We start from the raw sequence: 26,924 nt of genomic DNA on the forward strand, positions 1-26,924 counted from the left end.
TATTAACCTCATCAGAGATGAGAAAAATAAGACTCAGCATATTTGAGTTTTTGAAGGTTCAAACAAGGGACATAAAAATACAAATAAGATTGAAGAGAAAATATTTTCCACCAATTCAAAACCTTAATAAAAAGATGTTTATCTTCTGTAATATTCAGACAGTACATTTTCAGCATGGAGAATCCAAATGACTGTATTTGCTCACATGTCATTCCCTCAATCCCCTGACATTGGCATATTCAGAAAAGCAAGGAAGCAGCAGAAAGGAAGAGGCGGAATAAGACAGTCGTAGGACCCTGATCCAATCAAACTTTAGTTCTACGAGTCTAATTGTATCCTGGAGTCACACAGTAGTTAATGGGAAAGTTACTTAGATTCCACATCTACACTTATTTCACCTTGCATTTTGCTGTTGGGCTCAAGAGCTTTTACTATGAATGTCCTGAGAGGCGGATACGAGGAAGGAGGTGATGCGTGGATGATTGAGCTGTGCCAGCTACTTAAGCGGGTCACGTGTGCTGCACAGGCACTCCTGGGTTCGGCCCACGAAGGTGCTTGTGACTCGTGTTAGGACCTTCTCAGACGGTTGGAGGCTCAGAGAGAGGCTGATGGCCTCAAGCCCAAGGTAAAGAATGGAATGAGCTCTCCCTCCTGCTCCCTTCACTCTCCACTGTGTCAGGAATGAGCAGATGCTGGAGGCCTTCACTTTAACCATTTGTTTTCCAGCATCTCCTGGCAACAGTGGTTGTTCTTTCAAAATATACATGAAGTGCTGGAATATAATCTTTTCTTGCTTCCCTTGTCAGACATGTGAAAAGAATGAAGGTGTGTTGAGAAAATGTGTCGATGAGCAATGAGTGAGATAGGTGGTCTTAAAAAGGCTGATGAAGTGTATGTCATTTTAAGGGGTTCACGTATCACTCAGGGGAGGGCCATCCACTGTGTTCTTTGTTTCCTTTCCCTAGGTTTAAGCACTCAGAAGATTATGGCTTCATAGGTGGCCCACAAGGAATCAGGCTTGAATGGCAAAGTTTGCACATCTCTTAAACAATAACAAGAACAAACTGCTGTTACCCCACAGAACAAACGACTTTTTTTGCTCAGGCTGATTTTTTTTTTTTAAAGAGCATGTAAGTCAATTTGCTTCTCTACTCTCTCTTCAACATTATTCTGTTTTTTGTGCTTCTTTTTATTTTTTTATTTTTAACTGTATAGCACTTTACTGCTCCTTAATCCAGGCTAGACATAGTTTCTAAAGTAAGCGTGCATGACTCAGAGTTGGAACTTTTCCAGATGTAGCAATGAAAAACGTCCCCTGTGATCTTGGTTGGGTTAATAAACAAACCCATCCCAGAAAAGGCAAACTAATTCAGTGTCTTTCCTGTAAAGAGGTAGAAAAAGACAATGTTGGGACAGACACTGTAGTTTTTTCCATGTTGTTATCAATATTCCTTAACCCTAATCCAGAAATCATCGTCAGTCAGCTAAGTAAGATTAGACAGCACACCACTGGCTTGGTCAAATGAATATGAAAGAATAACGACAGATGCAGCTAGGAAGTGGTACGAGGTGCGTACACTCTTTTCATTATCTAAAATCTATGCCCCTTGTAAAGAAGACAACATGATGACTCAGTTACGAGCCACAAACCAGCCCTGGGAAAGTATTATGCACTAAAATGTTGGTTCTTACTTGCAGAAAAATTAGGTAGCTCAATTCAGGGTGGCAGTGTCCTGCCAGTTGGGTTCTTTCTTCTGTTCCTTCTTTCTTAGCTATTTGTCTAGCTTTGACTCCAAATGCAGACGTCATTAATATTGCCTCATTACTTAGGTGCCTAAGGACCGTACGTGCAAAACAGGAACGTGTTCACCGTCCCCAGGTATACAAGAGTACCAGAATCGGGTACAACTTTGTGGGCAAGGGTTTGGCCTCCGCCTTCTCTTCTACCCAAACTGCCTTTCACTGTGCAGGGCAATCAATACCCGTTTATTGGTTCATTTTATATTTCTGACCTCTACCTAAAAGACATGTACATACAAGGTAAAGACACTTGGGGCCTGTTCTCAGCTCTCATCCCCATCACGGCTCTGGTCCAGGGGTCAGACCACCCCTTTTTATTTGTACCATCTTCCCCTGGTTCTCCAACCCCTCCTGCCCCCAGCTCTCTGCCCACCACCCTGCCTTCCCCCTGCGCACTGATTCTCAATGCTGAAGTTCTACTTCATTCTCTCTGTAGTAAGCATCCTAGTGGGAGGGGGTGGTCAGCTTAGGCCCCGCTTCCACAGGAAGCAGGTCAGACATTCCAGGCAGATGGGCAGGGACTAAAATAATTTGGCACAAGGATGTGGGCGAGAGAAGCCTAGTCAAACTTACACCTTGTTTTGGGCAAATGAAAAAACAGGACTATTGTCCTTAGTCAATGAGCTTGCTTAATTCCCTGCCATTAAGACAGACAAGCCCTTTCCCCACTCATTCCAAGCTACTCACTCCAGCTACTCAATTCTGTCACAGCTTCTTGGAAAAAGAAAATACACTCGCTGTCTGACTTACCTCATCTACCTCAGAACTACTCCTGTGTCTACATTCATGACGTCATGGGCATGGCAGCTGCCGAGGTCACCAAGGATTCCCACAGTGTGTGTGCTCAGGTCATCAGGCCTTTCCAGGGAATTTTCTCCTCCCAGGGCTTCCACTAGAACCCACGCTCTGGTTTTCTCTTTCCCCTTTGGCATTCCTCTTCCTCTTAAATGTCAGTGTGCCCAAGGCTTTCTAGAACTGCTTTTTTTCCTCCCCACGCCCTACCCTAGGTTCTCACCTGGCCACTGCCTGGTTTCATCTCCCCGTGTGTGCTGGCTCTTTCGTTGGGTTCTCCGCTTCCACGGCTCTGAGAGTTGGATTAAAAAGTTTTCTAAATCTGGAACACTTCTTCCCAATCCCCAATCTTTGACTTCCCTCTCCACCCCCAAACGTCTGCTAGTCCAAATTCTCTCTATGCCTTAACATGTTTCCTTTTTGAGACCCTCAGGGGTCTCCCCTTCTTTTGAATTTCTTTGCTTTATCTGCACAGCATCTCACTGTCGAAGCAGAAAAACCAAATTCACATTCCAGTTTCCTTGATCATGGGAAACTGACAAAATATCTTAACTCTCTGAGCCTCAGAATTCTAATGGCATTTTAAAATAGGACTTTCAATTAGGACTGAGCATAAAATAGGAGTCATAACAGTACTGATAATACTCTCAAATACCTTGAGAAAATTCAGCAGGAGGAAGTACGTTGCAACTAACATGTACTGAGATCTCTTGGCTAAACCCTTGATACATTATCTCATTTAAAACTTACAGCAATCCAACTGTTGTTGACTTTTGTCTAAATTACCAGGCTCCATCGATGTTAGAGCAGAGGTTAAGGACAGGAATTTGAGTAGAAGCCCCTATACTTGCATGGATTTGTATGATCTTGACCACGTTTCTTAAACTTGCTGGAACTGATTTTCCACATCTAAGAGCAGGACTACTAATAGTTCGAACTCTGAGAGCCACTGTGAGTGATAAGTGACCTAAGGCACAAAATGTAGGCAGCTTAAAGCCTCGCCCATAGAACGGGCTTAAGGAAGGGTGAGCATCTTGTTTATGATGTCGAGAGTGTTCATTTCTATGGGATCCCGTGAAGGGACAGAGACACACGTAAAGGTGTGGAATTTAACCAGTGGATACACTCATCCATGAATGGGGGGCTTTGTGCATCTGTCCTAAGTGCTCTGATAGTGCCAAAGACAGCTCTGCCCCCAAGGAGCTAAGAGTCTAATTTGAAAGAAAGTAAACAAAGTTCATCAGACTACAGTGTGTGGTTCAAATCCAGACTGTCCTCCTAGTTTTGTAAATCAAGTTTTATTGTTATACAATCATGCCCATTTGTACAGGTATTGTCTTGTGCACTTTTGTGCTACAAAGGGAAGGTTGAGTCCTTGGGAAAGAGACCCTATGGCCTTAACCTCCTAAAATACTTGCCATCGACCCTTTGCAGAAAGAGATTTGCTGCCCCCTGAAATTTATGCCTAACAAACAGAGATGAGCATTAGAAAGAAATAAAAAAGTGTGACTGAGAGACAAAGGAAAAGACGTGGGGGGTGAAGGGGAACGTCACATAGGACTTACCGACCATGGAAAGGGCCTGAGGTTTATTCTAAGGGCAGTGTGAAGCTGTGGGAGGTTTTTATTTTAGCTGTATGTTTTTGCTATTTTGGGGGGAGTATTTGTATTATTTGTTGGGGTGGGGTATGGCTCCTTTTATTACAAAATACAGAGACCATGCAGAGGACAATATAAAATGTAAATGTACATGATAACAACTTGTTATAAAATAAACTCCATCCAGGTTAAGGAACAGAACATCAGCAACTCGGAAGCCTCCCCCATCCCCCTTCCAATCAGTCTCCTCGACCATCAATCACTTTCTTTACAGTATTCTTTTCGCGTTTTTTTTTAAAATAACTTCACTATCTAATTTGATAATCCTAGCTTTAGTGTTACCTAGCTTTGATGGATTTTTGTCTTTGCATAACCTACAACCCAGAAACTACACTGCTAGGTTTATACCCTATGGAAATGCCCGTATATGTGTACCAAGAAACATACGAGTATACAAGAAGGTTCGTGGCAGCTGTGTTTGCAACAGCCCCAAGCCTCATGTCCATAAACAGTAGAATGGATCATTGACTTATGGTACAGGCCTACAATGGAATATTATATAGAAATAAAAATGAATGTACTACAGTTATATGCAACAACATGAATAAATCTGAAAAACATTACGATAAGCTGTGGAGGGTTTCAAGTTGGGGGACGGATAACACGATGTGATGCATAGCTGTAAAAGACCGCTGTAGGATGCGGCGCAGAAAGCTGAGTCTATGGAGCGAGAGGAGAAGCGGAGCCCCGCAGAGAAGGCTCCTGCAGTATTCCATGGGAGCAAAGCCAGTGGGTGGGACCAGGGTGGTGGCCATGGGATGCAGAGAAGAGGGACTTGAGACGTTTTCAAGACGTAGAACTGATACGACATGCTTATGGACTGGATATGAGGGGTACAAAAATAGAAATTACACATAGCCACAGGTTTTGGCTTGGGTAATGGACCCATTTACTGCGATGGAGAAGGGTGGAAAGAGACGTTGTTTCGGAGGGTATGTTTAAGGCATGATGAGTTAAGACATCTGTGAGAATCTCAATGGAAATGACTAGTACCTAGCTGGGGAAGTGGACAGTGTGGACGAAAATCACTGAATAACTCCAATTCCAAAGATAGGCTACCAAAGATAAGATGGACTCAGTTTCAGAATAAAGGCCTAGATCCTAGTCCACAGATCTTTTTCTTTAGCTGAAAATTCCTTTCAATTCATTATTCTTTGAGGGGCAGATACACCTTGGGGGAGTCATTGAAAAGCTGGTCATCAATTCAATACATAGCTTAGGACTGACTCAGTGAAAAGGTGTTTAATGGAAGGAAAAAGGAGCACGGCAGGCAGATTTTCTCCATCCTGCCTGTTTTCAGAAATCCCTTGAGTCTCCCCCTCCACTTCAGTGCAACCAACCAAACATGCACTGAGGATCTGCTGTGTGCCAGGCACTGTGCTGGGTCCTGGGGATACAACAGAGAATAAGACTTGGTCTCTGCTTCTGGGATTTCATTTTGACTTTATTGCTGAGAGTAGCATACAGTTATGTAAGATCTGTTTAATAAGGTCAGTTGTAAGCAGAGAAATATCAGGCAAAAGTCTAGATGATTTAAGAGGTATCTGTACAATGACAAAATTTCAGGTGAAAAGCAATTTCTGCACAACCACCACCTCTCCCTTGGACCACCTCAGGGCAAGCTAATCTCCAACGCCTCTTTCCAGAACAATTAAGTTAAAAACATAATAGTCTGATTTATTTATTGGGATGAAAAGGAGATTAGGAAAGTAGGAGAGTCCTAGGCATTTGGTGAGTAGAGGTTCTAAAGGATACATTCCTGATAACTTTCCTGATACCCAGCTTTACATTTCCCCAAATAATTTCTCATCCATCTTTGAGTGTCAGATTGTGCCAAGGCAAATCCTACTTATTCTAACGGAGAATACTTGTCTATATTTACTGAAGTTACTTAGTTCTCAAAGTCTATTCTAAATTATGTATATATTTATTTTACTTGAACTTGCATCTTGGTTTATATATTTCTTGTGCCAAGATGGCCCGAGGAGGGTATACTATTTCTATTGTAGTCTCAGGTCTTTAAAAAATAATTCTCATTACCCTGTGATAATTTCCAAGAGGATGATCTGTTCCTTTTCCTAAACACACATTTTTTTTTTTTTAGAGGCTTAAGAAAATACGCTTTTGGGTTTTGTATATAAGAAAACAGATCATGTTAGAGTAGCAATGAGAGATTATCTAAAACCACAGACATTCAGATCTGTCTAGCTCTGCGGCTAAGCTGGCTGGGCAAGCCATTCCGCATTTACTTGTGCTCTACTTCCTCATCAGTGTAATAGAGAGCATGGGCTACGTAATACTGACCCACTCCTCTCAGTTGTTTGAAATTTGTGGATTTCGATTTATTGTGGCTTCCACTGGGCACTGAATTTTGCCCAAAGTTGAGCTGAGCAGGACTCTCCTCACCCTTCAGCTCAGTCTAGTATCTGATACAATGTATACTGCTTTATCATATCTCAAACCCATACCTACCTGATCATAACTCCTACTACATGTGTACATAGCTGATTTTTCTTTTAGTATTTAGTATCTGTATTTGATCCCGAAGAGAAGAGATTTTGGAGCCCTATCGTATTTGTAAGTAGCTGAGATTATAAATAATTGTTCCCAGGAACGGTTTGCTCGCGCAGTTGTCCCATAAACCTGTTCAGTCGTCGTATTTCACAGAGACACTTTTTTGGTTTTTGCTTTCCATGGCTTCCCTCAGTTCTCATTATGTCCCATCTATAGTTCTTTAAACCCTCTAGGACATCCTAACCCACCAGAATTCTGCAAGCTAAAATAACATTTTAGGTATTTTTTTTTTTACAACCCACAAAATACATTTTATAGGAATTTATAATTTAAAATCACTGTTGAACTAAAGCTAACTGTGAGATCGCTTGGGAGGAGAACCTAAAGTAGAAGACAATTTGAACCTTAATCTCAATTTTCTTCCTTCCTCCTTCTCTCTCTCTCTCTCTCTCTCTCTCTCTCTCTCTCTCTCTCTCTCTCTCTCTCTCTCTCTCTCTCTCTCTCTCTCTGCGCGCTCTCTCTCTCTCTCTCTCTCTCTCTCTCTCTCTCTCTCTCTCTCTCTCTCTCGCTTTCTTTTTCCTTCTCTTTTTTTCTTTCTTTCTTTTTCCTTCCTTCCTCCCACCCTCTCGAATCTCCCCTTCTCCCTCTTTGATTTAAATTACAAACTGAATTGTAAATCGTAAGAATCTGGCTGGCACTAGAATCAAGATATTAACGTATTTGCACTAATTTTAATATATGTAACATATTTTCTGGGAAAGAAGACAGAGGGCATTAAGATATTTGTGAATCAGTCTAGCCCTCTGAGGAGCTCTGCTTATCCCTTACGTGTGTAACGTGTGGGCTTAAAAACCCACCTTAGATAAGTTTCTTTCCTTCTATGGCTCTGTTTTGCTGAGACATCATCCTTTGTTCTACTCTATAACTTGGCTCCATTGTGCCCCTTGGTCATTGATTGATAACATTGTCTAGACTTGTTTTCCTTTTTTTTTTCCTTTTAGAAAGAAAGTAATCCAAACATTCTTTCTCTTATACTAATTTCTCAAAGTGGACCAAAGAAAGAGATAGAGAAGCAGAAAGCAAAAAAGAAAAAGGAAAAGAAAGGCTGCTATTGGCACGTGTTTCTTAATATTAACTCATTTTTTATTGTCTAGAATTAAAATTATGTTTTCCCACATTAGAAACTCATAATTTTCTTTCTTGAGAAACACTGACAGCATATGTTGCTTGTTATTTTCACTTGCTTTAAAAAGCTGCTGATACCCTCAGCACCCTTTAATACCAGTGTAATGATGTCGTACGAGTTCTTGTAGAGAGAGATTTTCACAGCATGCCTGTGGTTTCATGGAAATAAACATTTGCCACAATCCACAAGGCTTAGTGAAATAGGCAGCCCCAAATCCAACTAAAGTGACCAAACTCTGGCAAAACTATCAGGCAAATGAGTCATAAGTAAAAACGATCATTAAAGTTGGAGGGGCCTTTTAGAATTATAATCTCAAAATGATTTGTTTTGGGATTTGCAGTAATACAGAAATGCTAGTTTACGCAGCAAAGAACGATGTAGATACATGATAGGGCAAATGTGGTTTACCAGAGTTCATATAAGCAAAATTGAGGGAAATTAGCTGACAGGCTCAAATTAAAAGTATATTATAATCTCAAAAATATCTTAATCTTCAATAATAGATTTTAAATACCTTCCATGGACAAAGCGATAACCCTACTATATTCTGCTCTGATCAGACTACACCTAGGATATGGTGTTCAGTTCTGGCCATCTCAACTTTAGGTGGACATAGGCACGCTGAGATGTACAAAGGAGACTGAGTGTGGTGGTGAGGGAACAGGGAGAAGAAGTGGCGATAATGTGTCTAGAGAACAAAAGACTCAGAAGAAATATGAAAAGTGTTTTTAAATATCGAAAGGATTGTCACACAGAAGAGGCAGATTTTGTTCTAAATAGTGCCAAATACTTCAGAGCCTTGAATCAATGAGTAGAAGCTACAAGACATGCAATAAAACGAAGAGTTTTTAAAGTCAGAGTGGTTCACAACGGAATAGGCAGTTTGGCAACTCCCATCATCTGAGGCATTGGGGAAAAGGAGCTCCTAAGCAGAGGGTTCCTTAGAGGCTATTCCAGCACTAGATTGTTATTGTGCAGACTGAAGGACTTTTAAGGTACCCCTTTCAACGTGAAATTCTACAACATTATGAAATCAAAAGCCATTTGACTCTAGCAGCCCACATGCACACCCATTACACAAGGGCCAACGTTTTTAAAGATGGATAAAATGAGAACTACAATTTGCTGAGTAATTTCAAATTCCCAAGCTGAGATAAATCTAAAGGAAATGACGATCATTTCTAGTTAAACAGTTAGATCAACTCTCTTGAAATTCAGAGATTCAAATTTTCTCCTTTTTTGAAATTATTTGGTTAGGTATCCCCATACATAGGGCTATTATATACGAGTAGTCCATTCAAACTTGGCTTCTCATCAATGCAGCTATTCTGGGATATTTTGTTAGAAACAAGCAAATTTTTAGGTCTGTGGTTGTCATATTATATTTCATAATAATTTCATTTAAAAAAACACTTTTGATGTCATGGGTTGCATGTGTGCATACACATCTATGTGAGAACACCATTTTCCTTTTATCTTCTACATATCAGAAATTACTCTGAAAATGTGGCATAATATGGCACTGAAATATAGTATGACAGTAAGACATATTAAAGTCCTAAAGATGATACAAATATTATCCGTTTGGGGACAGAACAGAGGTAAACATATAGCTAATATTTTAGAGGGAAAGAAAGAAAAATGAATGAAAGCCTTTAACACTGATCAAAACATTTACAAACAATGCGATAGGTCCTCCCAGGTCTCTAATGACCACCTGGGCATCAGCTCCTCTGGGTAGGCAGTCCCCAGCCTCGTACTTATAGTAGGTAGTCACTGGACACGAAAAAGTCAAAGTGACTTTGCATCAGGTCAGTTTGCCCATATTTGGGTTTCAGTGAAATTTGTGCAAATCAAAGAAGGAACCAATAATTAAAATAGGAAAGATTACCTAGAGGCAGAGAAAGACTAGCAACACTACGACTGATCTAGGAGAAAACTACTACATGAGAAATGGCAACTGGAGGAAGCAATAAGATAGAATATAGTTATGGAGAGTGCAATGATGCAAGAAAGGAACATAAATACAGTATAAATTCTGCAAGTAAACATTCCATTATTTCAGCAATACTCCACAATTTGCCGTCTTTATAATATTTATCCACTGTAAAAATGCTAGTTTTCCAATGAACCGTTTAGAGATGTCATTCACTAACATAGCTATATATTATGAACTAGTCAAATGTATTGATTTTTAAGGAAGGCAGAAAACAAATAGTTTCTTTTAAGCACATGAAATATAGCTACAATCATTTATATTTTGATTACTTTCAGGAAATCAATATTGAAATTTTATATTTTAAAAGCAGTTTTGTTCAGTTTGCGTTTTCATTATTAGTTCAAGATGAAAAGGTGCATTTTACTACAAAACTTAGAGTAAATCGTAGAATGGGCAACTCATCCTTTACCTGTAAGGATAATTTCTCTTACTTATTTAAAACAATATTTTAGTTATAAGTATTAATTAGTTTTCCCTTTCCAGATTTCCAGATGTAAACAATAAAAAACATCAATTTCCTGCTTAATAGAAACAAGTAGAAGGAAAGTAATCTGGATAATTAGTGACACTTGTATTTTGAAACTGGAAAAATGCGTTCAAGTAGAAGTGATTTAAAAAGACGAAAAGAAGACAATAAGTAACACCAAATATGTGTTGTTTAAATGACACAAATTAATAATCTAAAGATAAAATGAAAAGTTAGTAACTCAAGGAAGTGTTACATTTCAAAGGTAAGAAATGGAAGCTAACGATGGTAGGTTAAGTTTCATTACAATAAAAATGTGCAAATACCTTCTTCAACATCTGAGATATATTCGCCATCACTAAGCATTTCAGGGGCGTTGGCTTTACGAACTGCATGATTTAAGTGAAGAATGTAAGTGTGGGAAAAATGCATACTCTTGATACTACATGCATATTCTTGACACTACAAAAACACAATGTTTCTAAAAACATTTTGCAATGAACTGTCTTCAGGAAATACATAGTCACTCTTAATTATTATAAACAAAGGAGGTTTTCATACCTTCATCATCAGACATATCAAGAACTTCATTCATCGTTTCTGGAACATTCATTTTGTGCTTCTCTGTGACAGTCTAGTAACCAAAAAAAAAAAAAAGCAGTTAACATTAGTGCAAGGAAACTGTGGGTTTCCTTGAGACTGTTCCTTCCTAAATTACGTGGTATATCATTAGTTTACTTATGTGTTGCACATTTTCAAGCCCCCACATCTAACTTGACGTCGAAATTGTCCATTAGTAGCAGGAAGGTCCTCACCATATACACGGCCGAGAACAAATACAAAGGGAAGGACTTTCAGTGGCCAAGCACACCAACTGAAAAGATGCAAGTCCCTCATAATGCTTTTCAAAGAAAAGGAGAAGAGAGATGTCGCATCTCCTAGACTGTTGTTATACTCTTTCATGGCCTGATGAACATGCCACCCTGGTTTATTCAATTTCTTGGCTAAAGAGACACCAAATGAATGGCAAGAAATATGTCTTTACTGCTTGTCAAGGCAGCCACTTATTTTGTCGTCCCCGCCTGTGTGTACATTTTCATTCCCAGAATAAATCAAAATATTAAGATTGCATAAATTACATAATTTAACAACTATGTATATGAAGAAAATATTTTAGAGGTAATGCATTTGCAAAATTATTTTAACCTTCACAAAAATTTAAAGAAGTGTATAGTACAGAGCAAAGGCCTTACTGCATGTTTTACTGGCTTTTTGATAACTTTTTACCCAGATAAATTGTATCCACCCAAAGACACCAACGGCAGTACTCCTTAGAAAATCTTAATGACTTCATGTTTTTAGTTTCAAAAAGAGTCCTCTTTTAATACTAAGCATATGAAAAACGATGGGACAAAGGAAGATGCACATTTAAATAAAGCAACTGAAAAAAGTTAGGCTTGTTCAAACTAAGAAGGGGTAAAATTCACTGTTTCTTATTATAGTTCTGAGAATACTTGGCAAATGTGATTACACCCTGTCCTCACTTATGACGTTGAAATAAAGCATTATTTGGTACCTCTTCTAGCCTGTAATACTGCAACTGAAAATTTCTTAAATACATTTTTTATTTTAGAATGATTTTAAATTTACAGAAATGTTGTAAAGCTAGTATAGAGAGTTCACCAAGTTTTCCCTATTATTAATGTCTTACATTAGTATGGTACATTTGTCACAATTAATGAACCCATCGTAATATATTATTGTTAAGGTCTGTATTTTTTTTCCACATTTTTAAAGTTTCTACCTAATGTCCTTTTTATGTTCCAGGATTCCACCTAGGATACCATTTTATCTTTAGTTGTCATGTCTCCTCTTGGCTGTGAGAGTTTCTCAGACTTTTCTTGTTTTTAATGACCTTGACAGTTTTTGAGGTAAACTGGTCAGATAGCGTGTGGAATGTCCCTCAATTGTCTCTTCTTCCCTATTTAGCCAGTCATTTATTTAACACAGACTCGCGGATATTTATTTCATACTTTGCACTATATCCCATACTACAATTTTATTTATTTATTGTTGCTCAAATTGTTCCAGCTGTGGGTATGAGGAGCTCTTTCAGTTGATTTCTGTGTCACTTTGACATATCCTCATCATTTTGTGTGTGTGCTTGGGTATTTACTTACTTACCTAGGAAGGGGTACTTCCTTATTTTTTGGCACTACGAGATGTTCCAGACTAATCTACATGTCCTACCCCAGTTCTAGCTAGAGACAGCCATTTCTCTAAGGAGCCCTGGATTAGACAATGGTATTAGAAACATGTATCTGAGTGATCGATGTACTCTGCTCATTGCTGCTCAGGGAACTGAGTATTTTAAATAATGCAATTTAAACAGCTTAATTCATATCTGTTGAATATCAGCTTCCAGCAACTCAGTTTCTTATGCTTCATGATTGTAAAGTCATTAACTAAAGCATCTTTCTTAGAACTGTCACATCATACCTGGGTCTCATGGAAGATGCAACCTTTCTTTTTTTTTTTTAAAGTGGTTTTTAAAAAGTGAAGTTTTATGGAGACAAGGGGCCCCAGCAACTGGCTGTGCAAAGATCTACTTGTGGTGGAGGCTACATTGTGTTTTGTGAGCTTGAGATCACAGACTCCACCCTGAAGGATGTCGATTCTCATGTAAACTAGATTACATGTAACTGCCAGAGCAGTTACAGCTCTAAATAGAAGGCTCAATACCACAATGCTGGGCTAAGGCTTAGGGACTTGGGTGGAGTCCTTTCTAATCAATGCGAGTGCTTCATTTGGTGGAAGTCTCATTTCCTCATTAGGCCAACGGGACCTTTCATCTTAGCAAGAGTCTTGTCCTCTCCCCTTGCAGAAACCAAGTTAGCTGATGTGGTTGAGCGTGAAACGGCTCAACTATACATGTTCAGTTTTTCACTAGGCACCTGAGCCTTGCAACCCTTCTCTGTCAGTAGATTTCCTGAGGCTGTAACTTTGTCGGTAACATTATTTTCTCCTAAAGTTTTTTATGGGGATCAAAGAAACATTTTGAACTTTCCTAATGGGTGACAAAGTCATTTACATTCAACCAAATAAGATTTGTATTTTGAACTATTATGCAAGTGTCAAAACTCTCTAACATTGAAACAGAAGTCATGTATTTATTGCAGTGGCTTCAGATATTTTATAACACGGTGACACTAGGCCAGTGTTTCATACCGTGTCCTCTTCCCTCTCCTCCCCACCCTAGAAGGAGCTACAAGGGGTACCTGTAAAATTAAGGCTAATAAACGTTATTTGTTTAATAATAGAGAATTTAATAATAGATTTAAAGATAATGACATACTCAAGAGGTATGTGAAAGCAACATGTGGGATTTTCTCTCTTACTCAAACCATGTTGAAGTTAGAACTGTAACCTGGGTGAGAAAATTCATGCTAGTCCATCAGAGCTATTGTTTTCTCTTTTATGCATTACAAAATGTCTCTCTTGTAATCAGCGAACTCATTATTTAGTTTCTAAAGCATGTAGATAGCCAAATAACTCAAGCTGCAGGTAGCTCCAGAGGCTCTCAAATCATTTTTTTTTTTTTTTTTTTTATGAAGCACTGTGTGTACAACTGTTTGCAAATACTAACTATGCCTTCTTTCATGTTGGAAAGTGGTAGAGGAGAAAATGAGGCAGAGCTGATCATTCCAAGTGTTCCAGACTCCTAGATGCACCTTGTAAGGAGTCAGTCTCAGGCCTGTGTGTTGAGTCATGGACTCAGGAATAATCCAAATAAGCCTCTGACATAGTGCAATATCTGCTCGTGATTCCAAAGTCACCAAATCCTGAGGCAGTTCAAAGGCACCAGATGGGGTTTTAAAAAAAAAAAAGACTTATCCTAGAGGCTGCAGCTTGTAAAAACATATCTGATGCAATAAGTCCTCCTGGTAAAGATTTACTTTAAATTTTAAGAAAACATCTATTGTTTTTTCTATGAAAACTCTACTAAGTGAAGGAAAAAAGGAGACTGGTGGTAAAAATCAATTTGATCCTATGTTTTGTATTTATAACAATGTAAGTTTTTATAATAATGACAATGTATCCATTATCATTTTTGAATTAAAACGTTTTAAAGAACCAACTTAGAATGTTCTTTGGCAGAATTGTCTTATACTGCCAAAGAAGGATGTTAAAACATTTCTGTCTTCATTTCATTAAAACTGTTCAAATGTCAAAACAAATAAATACATACATTTAGCTTTCTATGGAAGTAAAAACTCTGTGGCTACGAATGCAACTTTTGAAAGGGTATTTTTGGTGTTTCTAAAGTCTTCTTAACATCAGAAATGAGAATTTGGGCTATGTTGACCGCCACCAATGAGGTGACGACATTTTGAAACATGGCTCCCAGTCTATGAATGGAGCAAACCTGGCTCCAACTCCTTCCTGAGAAGCCCAGAAGTCGACTGTGGTAACTGGCTCTCAGGGTAACGAAGTCCAGCATCCACTGCTTACCGTCGTGGTGATGGTCTCTTCAGTCACGACCTTCAGGGTGTCGACCACTGAGATGTAGCCAAGCCGCCGGGCAATGGCGAGGGCAGTGTTCCCATTCTGGCGAGAGGGAAACGTGGACAAGGAATTCACAAGTCATCCCACGTGTCTCAGCGCTTGTATGTTCCCACACATGTCACCTATACAAAACCTCAGGTGTGTGTCTCCTCAGTCCCACCCCACCGTCACACACAAAACGCTGTTTCATCAGAGACAGGCCTCGCACGGAACCCACCGAACCTGTTCCTACTCAGACAGCAGAGTCTGGGCTGCTACACAAAGACTCCAAGAAGCGTCTTCACGTTCTAGGTAATCAAGGACACAAACATGTATGTCTTTTTATATATCTACTTCCTACTGGATGGCAAGGCAATCGGGAGGTTTTAAGTGTGAAACACTAATGCCATCTCTCTCTCTCTCTGGACAGTGTACAACCATGGAGTTATTGTCCTTCCCCTTCATGCCAATGAATGCTCTGTTCATGCCTATTAATGCAGGTGAACAAGCAACAGTGGTGCACGAGGGATGTGAGAAGACACCAGTGCCTGGCCCACCTCCTGCCTCTCCCCTCAGTGGGCCCGTTGCTCTTACCACAGTGAGTTCATTGGGGGAGGCATTGTTCTGAAGCAACACATTGATGATGTGTGTATGTCCCTGTTGCGCTGCTTGATGCAAAGGCGTATACCCATTCTGCAGGAGGAGGATGGAAGAAATGACTCTTACTTCGTTGGACACAAAAATCAATGATTTTGGTGGGAACAAAGGAGAAAGGAGTTTACCTTTGTTTTGGCATTAACTTTTGCAGAATGCTGGAGCAGGAAATTAACGATCTTGATATTTCCGTAGTGGCAGCCTACATGTAGCGGCGTGTAGCCCATCTGTAATTATACATACACATACGTGAACCATCCTAAGTACACTGTTAGGGGCAGCTAGCTGAAAGAGATGCAAACTGTTATGTAACCTTTCTCTTTGAGCTGACAAAAATTGTTTTTGTTTTCTCTTATGAAAAAAAAACACAAAAAATGTCCTTGATAATTCTCAGAGCTAGTCTTAGGTATAAACAATAATACCATCTCATGTGCAAATACACGTGTGTGTGTATTATATACATATATATGATATATATGTATATATATCATATATAAGTATATGTATCATATATATAATATATATGTGTAATATGAAACTTCCCAAAGTGCACTCTCTCTTGTAACAGCTAATTTTATTCTCATAACAACTTTTCAAGACTGGAAGGAAAGATGAAGCAATAGAAGCCTAGATAGAGTGATTCAGTGGCTTCTTATCGAGGGGTCAGAAGAGTGTTCTACGGTAAGACTTGGACTAGAATTTACGGAACACTCTATTCTCTAAAAATATAAAATCAAGGTTAAAAACATGAGTGGCTACATGACAACGTAAGGCAGTAGACGAACCTCAGAATGCATGACAGAGACAGCAGGAAACAGAGATGCTGAGAACGAGGAGGCTGGTGTGAGTGCAGGCGGGCTGAGAAGTATGAACGTGATCTAGGTACGTATGCTCCAGGTAAAGTCTCCTGCCTACCCGGCCACCGTTTAAAAACCACTGCTTTAGACAAAACAATGCACTGTTTCTCAGAATAATACCCACTAGCCCCTGAGGGGCTATAAGTTCTGTTTATTTAAAAATAGATCAAGTATGTGTATACATTCCAGATAATTATTTTTAGAAACAAAGATATTCCAGATACTTTTCTAGATAGACACCTTGCGACAGACACCACTACTCAATGTCAGTGCCCATGTTAAATCTGTTTGTGATGACACTGGCAGTATCAGATTGCTGAAAGGGAGAGCCCTGACTTTTTATAATATTTCTAAATGGTCATGAGGGTGACCATGCTTTCAAGGGTGTGCATCTCACATTAATGGCACTATTGTGTCTTTGTGGTGACTTCGTGCTATAGACTGAATGTGCCCCCCAAATTAGTATCTTGAAACCCTAATCCCAAGTGTGACAGTGTTTGGAGGTGGGGCGTTTGGGAGGTGAGTAGGTCATGAGGGTGGCGCCCTCTTGAATGGGATTAGTGGCCTTATAAGAGATAGGAAAGAATTCATCTCCTCTCTGCTTTCTGCCATGTGAGAATACAACGAGAAGGTGGCCACCTGAAAATCAGGAAGAAGGAGCTTATCAGATACCAGATCTGCTGGCACCTCAGCGTTGGACTTCCTAACCTCCAGAACTGTGAGAAGTAAAGGTTTCTCCAATCTATGGTATTCTTGACAGAACAGCCCAAACTGACCAAGACATTCTGGTAGATGGATATATTTGAATTTGAAAAAGAGATGCTGAGACCATAGCCGATTCTGGGAAGTAAAAACACCACCCCACGATGCGCTGTCCTAAAGATCTGATTCTGGTCACATTTTATTCCATGAAGTGAACAAGCAGTATCTCCACACTGACCAGACTCCCTCTGATATGCTCACCATAACTGCATGTATATGCAACCGACTTATGTCCCTAAAGCTGCTTCGTGCCCAATGAAGGATATCCCCTTTTGGTGAGCAGAATCCACTTGCGTGCTTTGCAGGGCTCTTTCTTGGTTCTGAGAGGCTCAGGAAAAGGCATTGGGAATTAGAATGCTGCTGAGGGAGGGAGGCAGGAAAATACTTTTCTCCTATCAGGTCTCAGCACAATGAACTTAATTGATTGAGGTAACATTATTTCCAAGTTTCGTGGTAAAGAATTTGATTCCAAGCCAACAAAATACAGAAAATATTCTTTAAACTTGAAATTTTAAGAGACTCTTCAAGTTTTCAGTCAAGTTGACTAAACAATGATGATCAGTGTCCAGCGGCTCTTGTGCTAAATGTATTCGATATTTTTAAAACCAATTGGATCACGTTAAGTATTTTGCTGCACAGTTCCTACTCATCCTCATAGCATCCCATCTACTTTGTAATTCAAGCGAACGAATAGAATGGTATTTTACATCCCAATGTGTAGGCTCCTTGGGGATGTTTTCTTTACCAGTAAGACTTTGAAAGTTCATAGAATATAATAAACTCCTATTCACACGGTTAAGGAGCAAGTCCGAGCACACTCTCTTTTTGGCACCTCTGCTCTACTCAGTTATGCGGTGATCATATGTTGTGCTCTTTGCTGAGAAAGGAAAGAAAAAGCATTTTTAAGAGACAGAGAGATGCTTTCCTAATTGTATCACTTGTAAAGGGCAGAAAAGGTATATACCTCAAAAATATGAAAATAAGAACAAAAATGATTACTGACTGTAACCTGAGTTAGGCTGAGTTAGGAGAAAACCCTCGTACAGACCTGAAGCTCTTAAACTGAAGGGTCATTTGTCAAATTGGGAGAAGGTACAGCACCCTTTCCTCTCCTCCCAAACTGCCTTTGAGACGCATTGCCACATTTCCTGACTGAATTTTAGTGTATGCCTTGGATGTGTTGAGGCAAAAGAAAATATTGAGGAACTTAACCCTGTCCATGCCCTCTAGAATTTTTAATCTATATAGAGAGGTAACCAAAAATGTGTTTAAGTCTGTGTGTGTGTGTGTGTGTGTGTGTGTGTGTGTAAATAAAACATGGGGTGAATACATTTACCATGAAATTGAAAATTTCTAGAGATTTCTTTTTTCATGGAAGGATTCAAGCAAAATAACAACTATCAGCTAAATCCCATCTGATTTTTTTTTTGGAATTAAAAATGCTTTTATTTTCAAAATGTAAAGTAACAATAAACCTTTCAGCCACTACCACTGCCTTTACTGGTTTCTCTGTTAAATACTCAGCTACCTAGGAAGGCATTCAAGAACAATGAAATGTTCTACAATGAAAAGTTTGGAAGGGATATAGAGTGAAGGGAGAGCTGGGCAACTAGGCTACCAAACGAGGCCATGGAGACTTCAAGGGCACAGAGCATTTCAGAAAGAGATGTGGAGAGGAGCTCGCATACTTCCCAGTTCTGCCTAGGGCTATCCTGGCCCAGGACCATACCTTGGCTTTACTATTTTAGCACAGAGTTTTTAAAGCATAAAGGATCTTGCCTGGTCAGGTCTCTTTTGGGCAGCTTCTTTCTAACAGAACACAGTATAGGTGGAGCAGTCAAGCAATAGAGCTGCAAGCAATGTCCAAAGGGTATCTACTCAGGGCTGCTCCATCTGTGCTAGTCCCATAAATTCAGTCTGAATGTGATGTCTGCAAACTTTTTTACCTGGCTAATTCCTGGTGATACCTGTATATTACCAATATCTCCAATATCTGTCCATATACCTCAGAATGCATCTGTATTATACACAAAAGTATTTGTATTCCCAGTATTTGATAAGCATTCGTTTTTCTGTCAAAAGGTGACATAGCAAGGAAGGTTCTATTGCAGAGTAGATAAAACAAATTTGATATGAAGAGGTAACAAAATGAAGCACTGAAAGAAAATGTTCAGAGAAATGAGATTAATGTGAAGTCATATCTTTGATGATGACACAAAACGTCCATTTTTCTTATCTTAGTTTGAAGTTGTGGCATTGTATGAGATTAATCAGTGATTTCTTTTTTCTTTTGGAAAAGAGCTATTTTGGAGGGATTGGGGCGCGGGAGGCTAGGGAGCCACTAGTGACCACACATACCTTAAGGAATTTAGCAAGTGAGTAATAATTGAATAAAATTTAATTTTTCCTTATTATAAACTATGCCTGAACAAAGTTGGAGGTCACAAATTACTCACAAACTTTTCTATATGCATTTTTTACGTCAGTCACCAAAACTAGGAAAGGTACAAATTTTTATACTCTGTCCCTGAAGGGTGAATCTGTTGTAACAGGATCAATAGTGTTAACACGGGAGGATATTGATATGCAGCTAGGATAATGTACCTAGGCCATGAAAGATAAAAGCATATGGGAACACTATAATCCCCAGAGACTTTAGTGTCCCATGCACAGACATACCTTTGAAATACTGTGTATAAAAGATATAATGGAGAGTTTGTTCTTTCCCTTATAAATTTGCACCTGCTTCCATACAGGAGTCACTCAATGACACTTCGCACGGACACATGCTTTTTGTATACCTTTGTTTGGGCGTCCACATGGGCCCCTTGGTTTACGAGGACTTCGGCCACGTTCACTCTGTCTTCTTGAGCCGCCAAATGGAGCGGGGTCAGGCCACTCTGCAAAGGATTCAAAGGACAGTCATCTCACAGGAAGAAAGGGAGCACACGTGGGTATGTTTGAGAAACAATTGGCGAATTCTAGGAGAGTGAGCCTAGAATTTCTATGTTAAACAAAATCTATGGAATCAGTTTATATACTAGCACTGTGGCAACACTGTTATCTGCAGGCTTAATGAAAAATTCCACACATATTCAAAAGTGGAGGCAAGGGGCTGAACTCTGAATATTCATCACAGACTCAGCAGTTATCAAGGTTTTCCTACATTTGTTCCATTTAGCCTTATTTCCCTTGCTTTTCCCTCTGTGTAGTATTTTAAAGCAAATGACAACCATTATACCATTTCTTGCTACATAAGTCAGTATCGCCTTAAAAAAGAGACTTTTTTTTTCAAAATTATGCACTTGTAATGCATTACCAGTGGTAGTAGCTTTAGCGAAAAATATTAAAATAAAAAGTTTATAAATTGAACACTGATATATGATATTTTCTCCATTAAATATTAATACCCCAAACCTGACACATACTTTCTGTATGTTGTGCTGGGTAAAAAAGGTGGCCTATGAAATGTAATGTGAGTGCTAGATCAGGAGCATTTCCAGGTCATTTAGATGGTGTATGTGTTTAACGAGACTGAATATTTGAAACTGACTCTACCACAGAACGTACAGGCTATATGGTTGTTCTGATGGCCAAGAAAACAATCACTAAGACTGTGCCCTGGTTTAAAAGTCCTTGGTGTTGTAAAGTACTTTTTTCATCAATAATAATTAAGAGAAAGTGAGTTGGTGTGAGTGCTTCTAGATTATTTCCTTTCATCCCTTATGAGTACAGAAGTTAATATCTGGAGGCCTTCTTTCTCCCCCTTTAACATCTGTGCAATGACAACATCAAACTGTCCTTTTTGTCAGAGAAAAGGAGTGAATCAAATGCAGCATCAGAAAGGGTTCAGAACCATCTAGATGTTGCACGTTATTTATTCTGGGCTTGCTATTGTGTCAAACAAATTCCAGACTCAGGAATAGTAATTCGCTGTTGACTTTTAAATAATGTTTATAGAATTCTGAAGGAAGCTCACTCAAACTGAATAAAAGGGAAATACGAAAAGGAGGACTGATGCATTCACTTGAACTCCAAGAAAAATAAGCCAGGGCCAAAATGGCACCACCCAAACACTGACATAATCATAGAACAATGTTCCATATTCAACTTTAGAGGAAACAAATATTTTCAGCCGTAACATTTTGTAAAAGTGTCATGGTCGACTATTCTGAGTTTGAGACTTTTCAGAACTCCGAAAATACTCTACTGCGTGGCAATTAGTGAAGTTTGATCATGTATCCTGGCACATGACCTAACCTCTCGTGTTCCCCACCCCGTCTATATTCATGCATGCGTGGGTTACCCACCCTACCTGCCACAGAGTCATTTTCAAGTTTCTCAGGCGTCCTTTTCCTCCATCGGACAAAGGGCCTCATTGTGACAATTTAGGTGCACACCTGCTCTATTAAGATCATCCTAATCCTGCATTTAAACTGTTTTCTTGTCTGTCTTCCTCAAACCACTGTGAGCTTGTTGAGGCAAATACTGTATGTTTAACCTCTGTATAATCAGCGTCTAGTATCCAGCTTTTAATCCATCTACTAACTGATTAAATCAGAGGACACAACAAATATCTTTCAGGTGAAACATTAAATAAAGAAAATTTTATTTTCATAGTCATGAGTTTGGTTAAAAAGATTAAAAAGAATAACGTGATGGTGAAAACAGCCCTGTTTGATTGAGTGCAGAAGTTATCTGTTTATCTTTTATGGGGTTTCAACCATTGCTCATTTTAAAAATGGCATTTATTTGGAACAGCGAGAACAATACCAATTCAGAATAGCAGCAGCTCTGTTTGATATTCTATTTGCTTTATACAGAAAGATAGTCACTTGTGGTCTGCAAAATCCATGTGGGGAAACAGCATCAAAAGTGAAATCAAAGCAAATCAGATACTAGTACTTCAGCAGTAACTTAGGTTCATGGTCTCTTTTCCTTAAAACCACTGAGAGTGCTGGTTACTAGTATGGAAAGAAGTAAGTGGAAACAATAAAGTGTTTGGTTCAACATAAATTTTCATGAAAGCTAAATCTTATCTTGTAAGTATTTAATTTTTATAGCAAGGAAATAAAGTCTCATGTTAAATGGGGAAGGTGGGATGGTTGGGTAGGAGAGGAATTACAGACTATTATAACTCTGGCAGCTCAGGACACTGACAGAAAAACTGTCAGGGTTCCTTATCGAATGATAAAGTTCCACTGATAATGTTTTCACATTGGAGCTTATTTAATACTTTACCAGAAAAGGACAACTGAGAAAGGAAGCAAAGATTTACAAATGCCTTTGTACTAAACAGTTTCCAGGGGCTATGAAGTTCTTGAAAGTTCCTTGAGTACCATGTGCTAACGGGAAACCAGCTGACCGGCTCTTTCAAATTTCCTTGGCAGTATCTCTGCTAATATGTATTCAGGAAGGTGGCTGAAAATTACCAGGTTTCCTTGGTTTACTATGCATGTCTTTTGGTCTTCAGAATTCCCTCGCTAATGCCCAGCCTACCCAAGCAAACGCTGACAAATTCTTTCTGAAGTAGTTTCAGCCCAGAAATATTTCATGAGTCTAAGGTGAATTCCAAGACTGGATACATATTGTAACCACTTGACTGGAGGATTTTAAAGAAAAAAAAAAAGAGACAGTCAGAATGTACTTTGGTATCAAGCCAACTGAAAATGTTAACCTGTTAACCAATTATTAAGGTCTACATTGTTACTGGGAGAATTAAGGAGGCAATATTCTGGGCTCATGAGAGAAAAATACTCTAGTGGATGGTAGAATGTGTTTCCACCCGAGAAGGCCAGATTCTCTACCTTATTTAGATAAGTTGAATTTTGCAGCAAACTATTACAAGGCTAGTTTATATGTTGGTATGTGAAACTTAGAAAATTCAAAAGCTCAAACAAATCCTGATTATAATGATTATTTGAAATTGCTTTGTGTTTCCCGTTAATGCTGAGACACGCGTTCTTAAAAGGAATGTGTAAAAAGAAAGATATGAGAAAATCAAATTGGTACACCAGAAAAAAATTGAAAAAGGTGTTTTCTCTGTAATGATTAAAAAGGTTTTTCAAGGTACTGAAATTAAAAAGAAAGGTTTCCCTGGTCTTTTGGTTTACAGAATTTGTAAAATTACAACCTTGGGGATTCAGATTAGTGCAGAGTAAGCTTTTCCCCAAATTGTGCAAAGTCCAAACTTAACACAACGTGTTTTTTTCTACCTAGAAGAAGGTGCTGAGTGTTATCTAGTTAATCCTCATGACATCTCTGTGAAATAAATATTGTCTTCATTGACTAGAATGAAACTGAGGCTCAGAGAGCTCACATAACGTGCCCAAATTACACATCTAGTCAGAGCCAGATTTAGGATTCATTCCCTCTGTGATTCCAAAACACAGGCCACATATGTTAAAAATAATTAAATCACTTATTAGTCAGCATACAACTATTCCTATGCTGAAACTCTATTCTAATATCTGAGCTACATCTGAGCAATGCCAGTTGTGCCATTGGTAACTGGTAGAGGAGAAGCTACATGCTGGGGACATTCTTGGGAGTTTTGTGTTATCTGACAACTTAGAAACACCTGTCCCGTGTTTTAGGCAGATCTCAGACTCAGGTATTAATAAGCAGTCAGCTTATTAATTCTCTGACACATGCAATGACACTGCGATATATGCAGTCACATCATTAACATGTCTTTGGTCAACTGTGGGCTGGACTTGCACTTCGCTTCACAAAGTTCTGGCACTTTCTTTACTAATAATAGGAACGTCATATGAAGACAGGGGAGTTTGAAGAATTTTGGAGACAGTATTTACAAGTTCCTTGGAATGGCCAATTTATAAACGACGACTAGACTAGACGTGTAAGCTAATAACCTTTCCAATCTTTTGAATAAAAAAGACACTCCACATTTCTGTTACTAAAATGAACTCTCTGAAGGCACCACTGTTTCCAGTTTCTTTTTTCACCTTGGACTTAAACTGGGATAGGCAAGGAGTCCGTGTCCCCAGAAATGTTTGCGAATGCATAGACAAAGTACAATTTATAACTTCTTAGTTGCTACATTCTGGTGAGGTAACAATGTTGCTCTTCGAATGGACATTATCACAAACCTTCACGGTTTTAGAAAACTTTGGACTTCATTTTTATACGCTACTCAATTGTATGACTTTGCAATTATTGACCTCGCAAACGCTTATCGGTGAAACAGATTGCTTCCAAGTGTTTGCTACGGTAAAGAGCACTTTGGCAAACGACTTGCAATATTATACTTTACACATTCGACCTGACCCAGATTTTTCATGACTTCCTACTGACCTTTCTGAGAGCTGAGGTTTGGTTGTGTTGTTCACTTTGGAGAGAAAGAAAAAGGTGATCTACCTTATTACTCAGGTTCACGTTGGCATTTCTGCTGAGAAGCAGTGACACCATGTCCACATGTCCTTCCTGAGCTGCAAGATGGACAGAAGCAATTCCTTGCCGGGTAACTGCGTTTGCATCAGCACCGTATTCCAGCAGAGTTGTCGCTATGTCCATCTGGTTCTTTTTGGCAGCGATGTGCAGCGGTGTATAACCATTCTGTCAACACGAATCACGTGGTCACATGCCCAGGAACAAGGTAAAAACGTGTGTAGTGCATTTTCAATAGTTTGCCTCCCTATCTCGTGATTTTTGTTTGTTTGATGGTTTAAAAACTCAAGAGTAAGTAAGCTAACACTGGTAAATCAAGCAATGCCATTCGTATGGGGTCCCCATGTCTCCCACACCTACCTAGGGAAAACATAATACTTATAAACAATTTAATGAAAGAGAGTCAGAGTAACAACGGTTTTACAAAAAGGTAGATAGGGTTCCCTCTTATAGGTAGTTACATTAGTAGGTGCTCAATAATTACTTGCTTTATTTAAATTGGGGATGAGAGGGAAACCTACTAGGAAACAACAAACAATGTGGTACCACGGGGACATGTTCAGAGCCATTATTCCACCTTGACAATCCCTTTGATGGCTATCTATTGCTTACAAGTTAAACCTTTTAATTTTCATGATAGTCAAGATGCTATAATCTACTCCTATACGCCCCTCTGATTGCCTCTTTCACAAAACTCCAGTCTCCATGCTATGTTTCAGCTGAACTAAACCCAGGACAAAGTACAAATCATGTTTCTGTCTTGCCTACTCTACTAAGAATGCTTTTCCCCAATATGCTCTCTGGGCCACCATCCATCCATTGAAGATTCAGCTCAAATATTACAGCTTCATGAAGTCTTTTACTTCCCTCTCACCCTCCTACACCTGTTCCCCCCTTGACTAACTCCAATCAAAGTCCTGGAAATATGTAATGGCTATATTAGATATTCAATAATATTTATTATTATTTTTGTTTATACATGTGTCTCTTCTACTAAAATTATAAATTTATCAAAGGCATGTATTGTGCTGTATTTGTTTTTGTATCTATAGCATTTCACAATGATCGGAGAATCCTTAGAATTTAAGTCAAGCTTACTCAGGAGAAGGACTTCCAGATCCTTCTCCTGGCTGAGCCAGAAAGCTCAGAGGTAGAGGCAACCAAAATTCCTTTGATAAATTATTAATTAGCCATGCCTCAGGAGCCTTCAGAGTCCTCTGCCCTGAGAAAGAAAGGGCCTCTGCCTTAGGGGACCGTGTCCTGGCTCACAGTCATTTAACAGAAATGCAAGATTATATTTTGACAGACACACATCTGAGTATATAAAATATGCCAATAAAATAAGACTAACTTTTTTTTTTTATAGACTAGAGGATTTAGAGAAAAAAACGGAATGCAGGATTTATATTCAGGAATAGGATCCAAATCCAGATAATGGATCAGTCACAATCTTTATAAACAGCATGGATGCATCAGAAACAATGCAGAAGGCAGTGAGGGCTGCTGCCCCCTGATCAGGCAGCCTACTCCACTTGACTCTGATATTTAAGTTACTGGCATGTCCTAACACGACAGCATTTCTTACTTGATAAATGCTCTTTCTGCAATCGATTGTAGAGAGAGGATTTAAGCTGTTGGATATCAGCCCATGAATGTGGAAATGTGACTTTCAGACTCTTCTGAAACCAGCCTCTGACAAATGCGATGAGCCAGGGTAGAAGAAGATTTTATATTCCTATCTTTAGTTTTGACCTATTGCCATCTGGAAACCCCAGCTGACCTGGGAAACATTTGGGCCTCTGCTCAGACACACCCTTCAGAAACAAGAGAGCTTTGGACTGAGCCCAGCTCTACGGAGAGTGACAGGAGGGGGTGAGCTGTTTCACTGCCACCCCCTACCCCTACATAAAAATGAAAATTCACAAAGCAGTGCTAAAATAAGAAATCAGATGAGTTACTAAGTCTAACACTAGCTAATTAGAGTGGTAAAGGCAAGATAAAGTTAGAATTTAGCGTCTGAGCATACATCTTATGTGGTGTTTTTTTTTTTTTTTTTTGGTTGCTTTTGCTACTGATATAACCTTCAAGTCGGTCACTTCTCAACCCCTAAAGGCAGATCAGGATGCTCTGAGATGTAACAATCCCCTTGATTACTTTTATCTCCACCCCAAAATCTTTGGGTCTAGAAAACACTAATCAAGGGAAGCTCTGGTGTCTCTGTAATGCTTGCCAATTGCCTCAAGTCACTGAGGGGTTTACCTGAACTCCTTACCTCAGCTAC

The 26,924-nt window shown here is 39.2% G+C and overlaps 1 protein-coding gene across 24 annotated transcripts in view; it reads right to left on the bottom strand.

Moving 5' to 3' along the window:
- The window catches only part of ANK3 (ankyrin 3), a 473,720-nt gene that overhangs the window by 101,262 nt on the left and 345,534 nt on the right, over positions 1-26,924 (bottom strand). For 18 of the 24 annotated variants that reach the window (XM_033130276.1, XM_033130259.1, XM_033130250.1 and 15 more), the window contains 7 exons: positions 24,614-24,811; positions 20,035-20,133; positions 15,743-15,841; positions 15,555-15,653; positions 14,928-15,023; positions 10,977-11,049; positions 10,742-10,804 (listed from right to left, as the gene is read on the bottom strand). In XM_033130276.1, the coding sequence (XP_032986167.1) occupies positions 10,742-10,804; positions 10,977-11,049; positions 14,928-15,023; positions 15,555-15,653; positions 15,743-15,841; positions 20,035-20,133; positions 24,614-24,811 (727 nt within the window). The remainder of the gene's footprint in view (positions 1-10,741; positions 10,805-10,976; positions 11,050-14,927; positions 15,024-15,554; positions 15,654-15,742; positions 15,842-20,034; positions 20,134-24,613; positions 24,812-26,924) is intronic. The other 6 variants (XM_033130260.1, XM_033130270.1, XM_033130269.1 and 3 more) reach the window with 1 other exon arrangement.

This window comes from Rhinolophus ferrumequinum, chromosome 16 (assembly GCF_004115265.2).
Source record: "Rhinolophus ferrumequinum isolate MPI-CBG mRhiFer1 chromosome 16, mRhiFer1_v1.p, whole genome shotgun sequence".
NCBI classification, from domain to species: Eukaryota; Metazoa; Chordata; class Mammalia; order Chiroptera; family Rhinolophidae; genus Rhinolophus; species Rhinolophus ferrumequinum.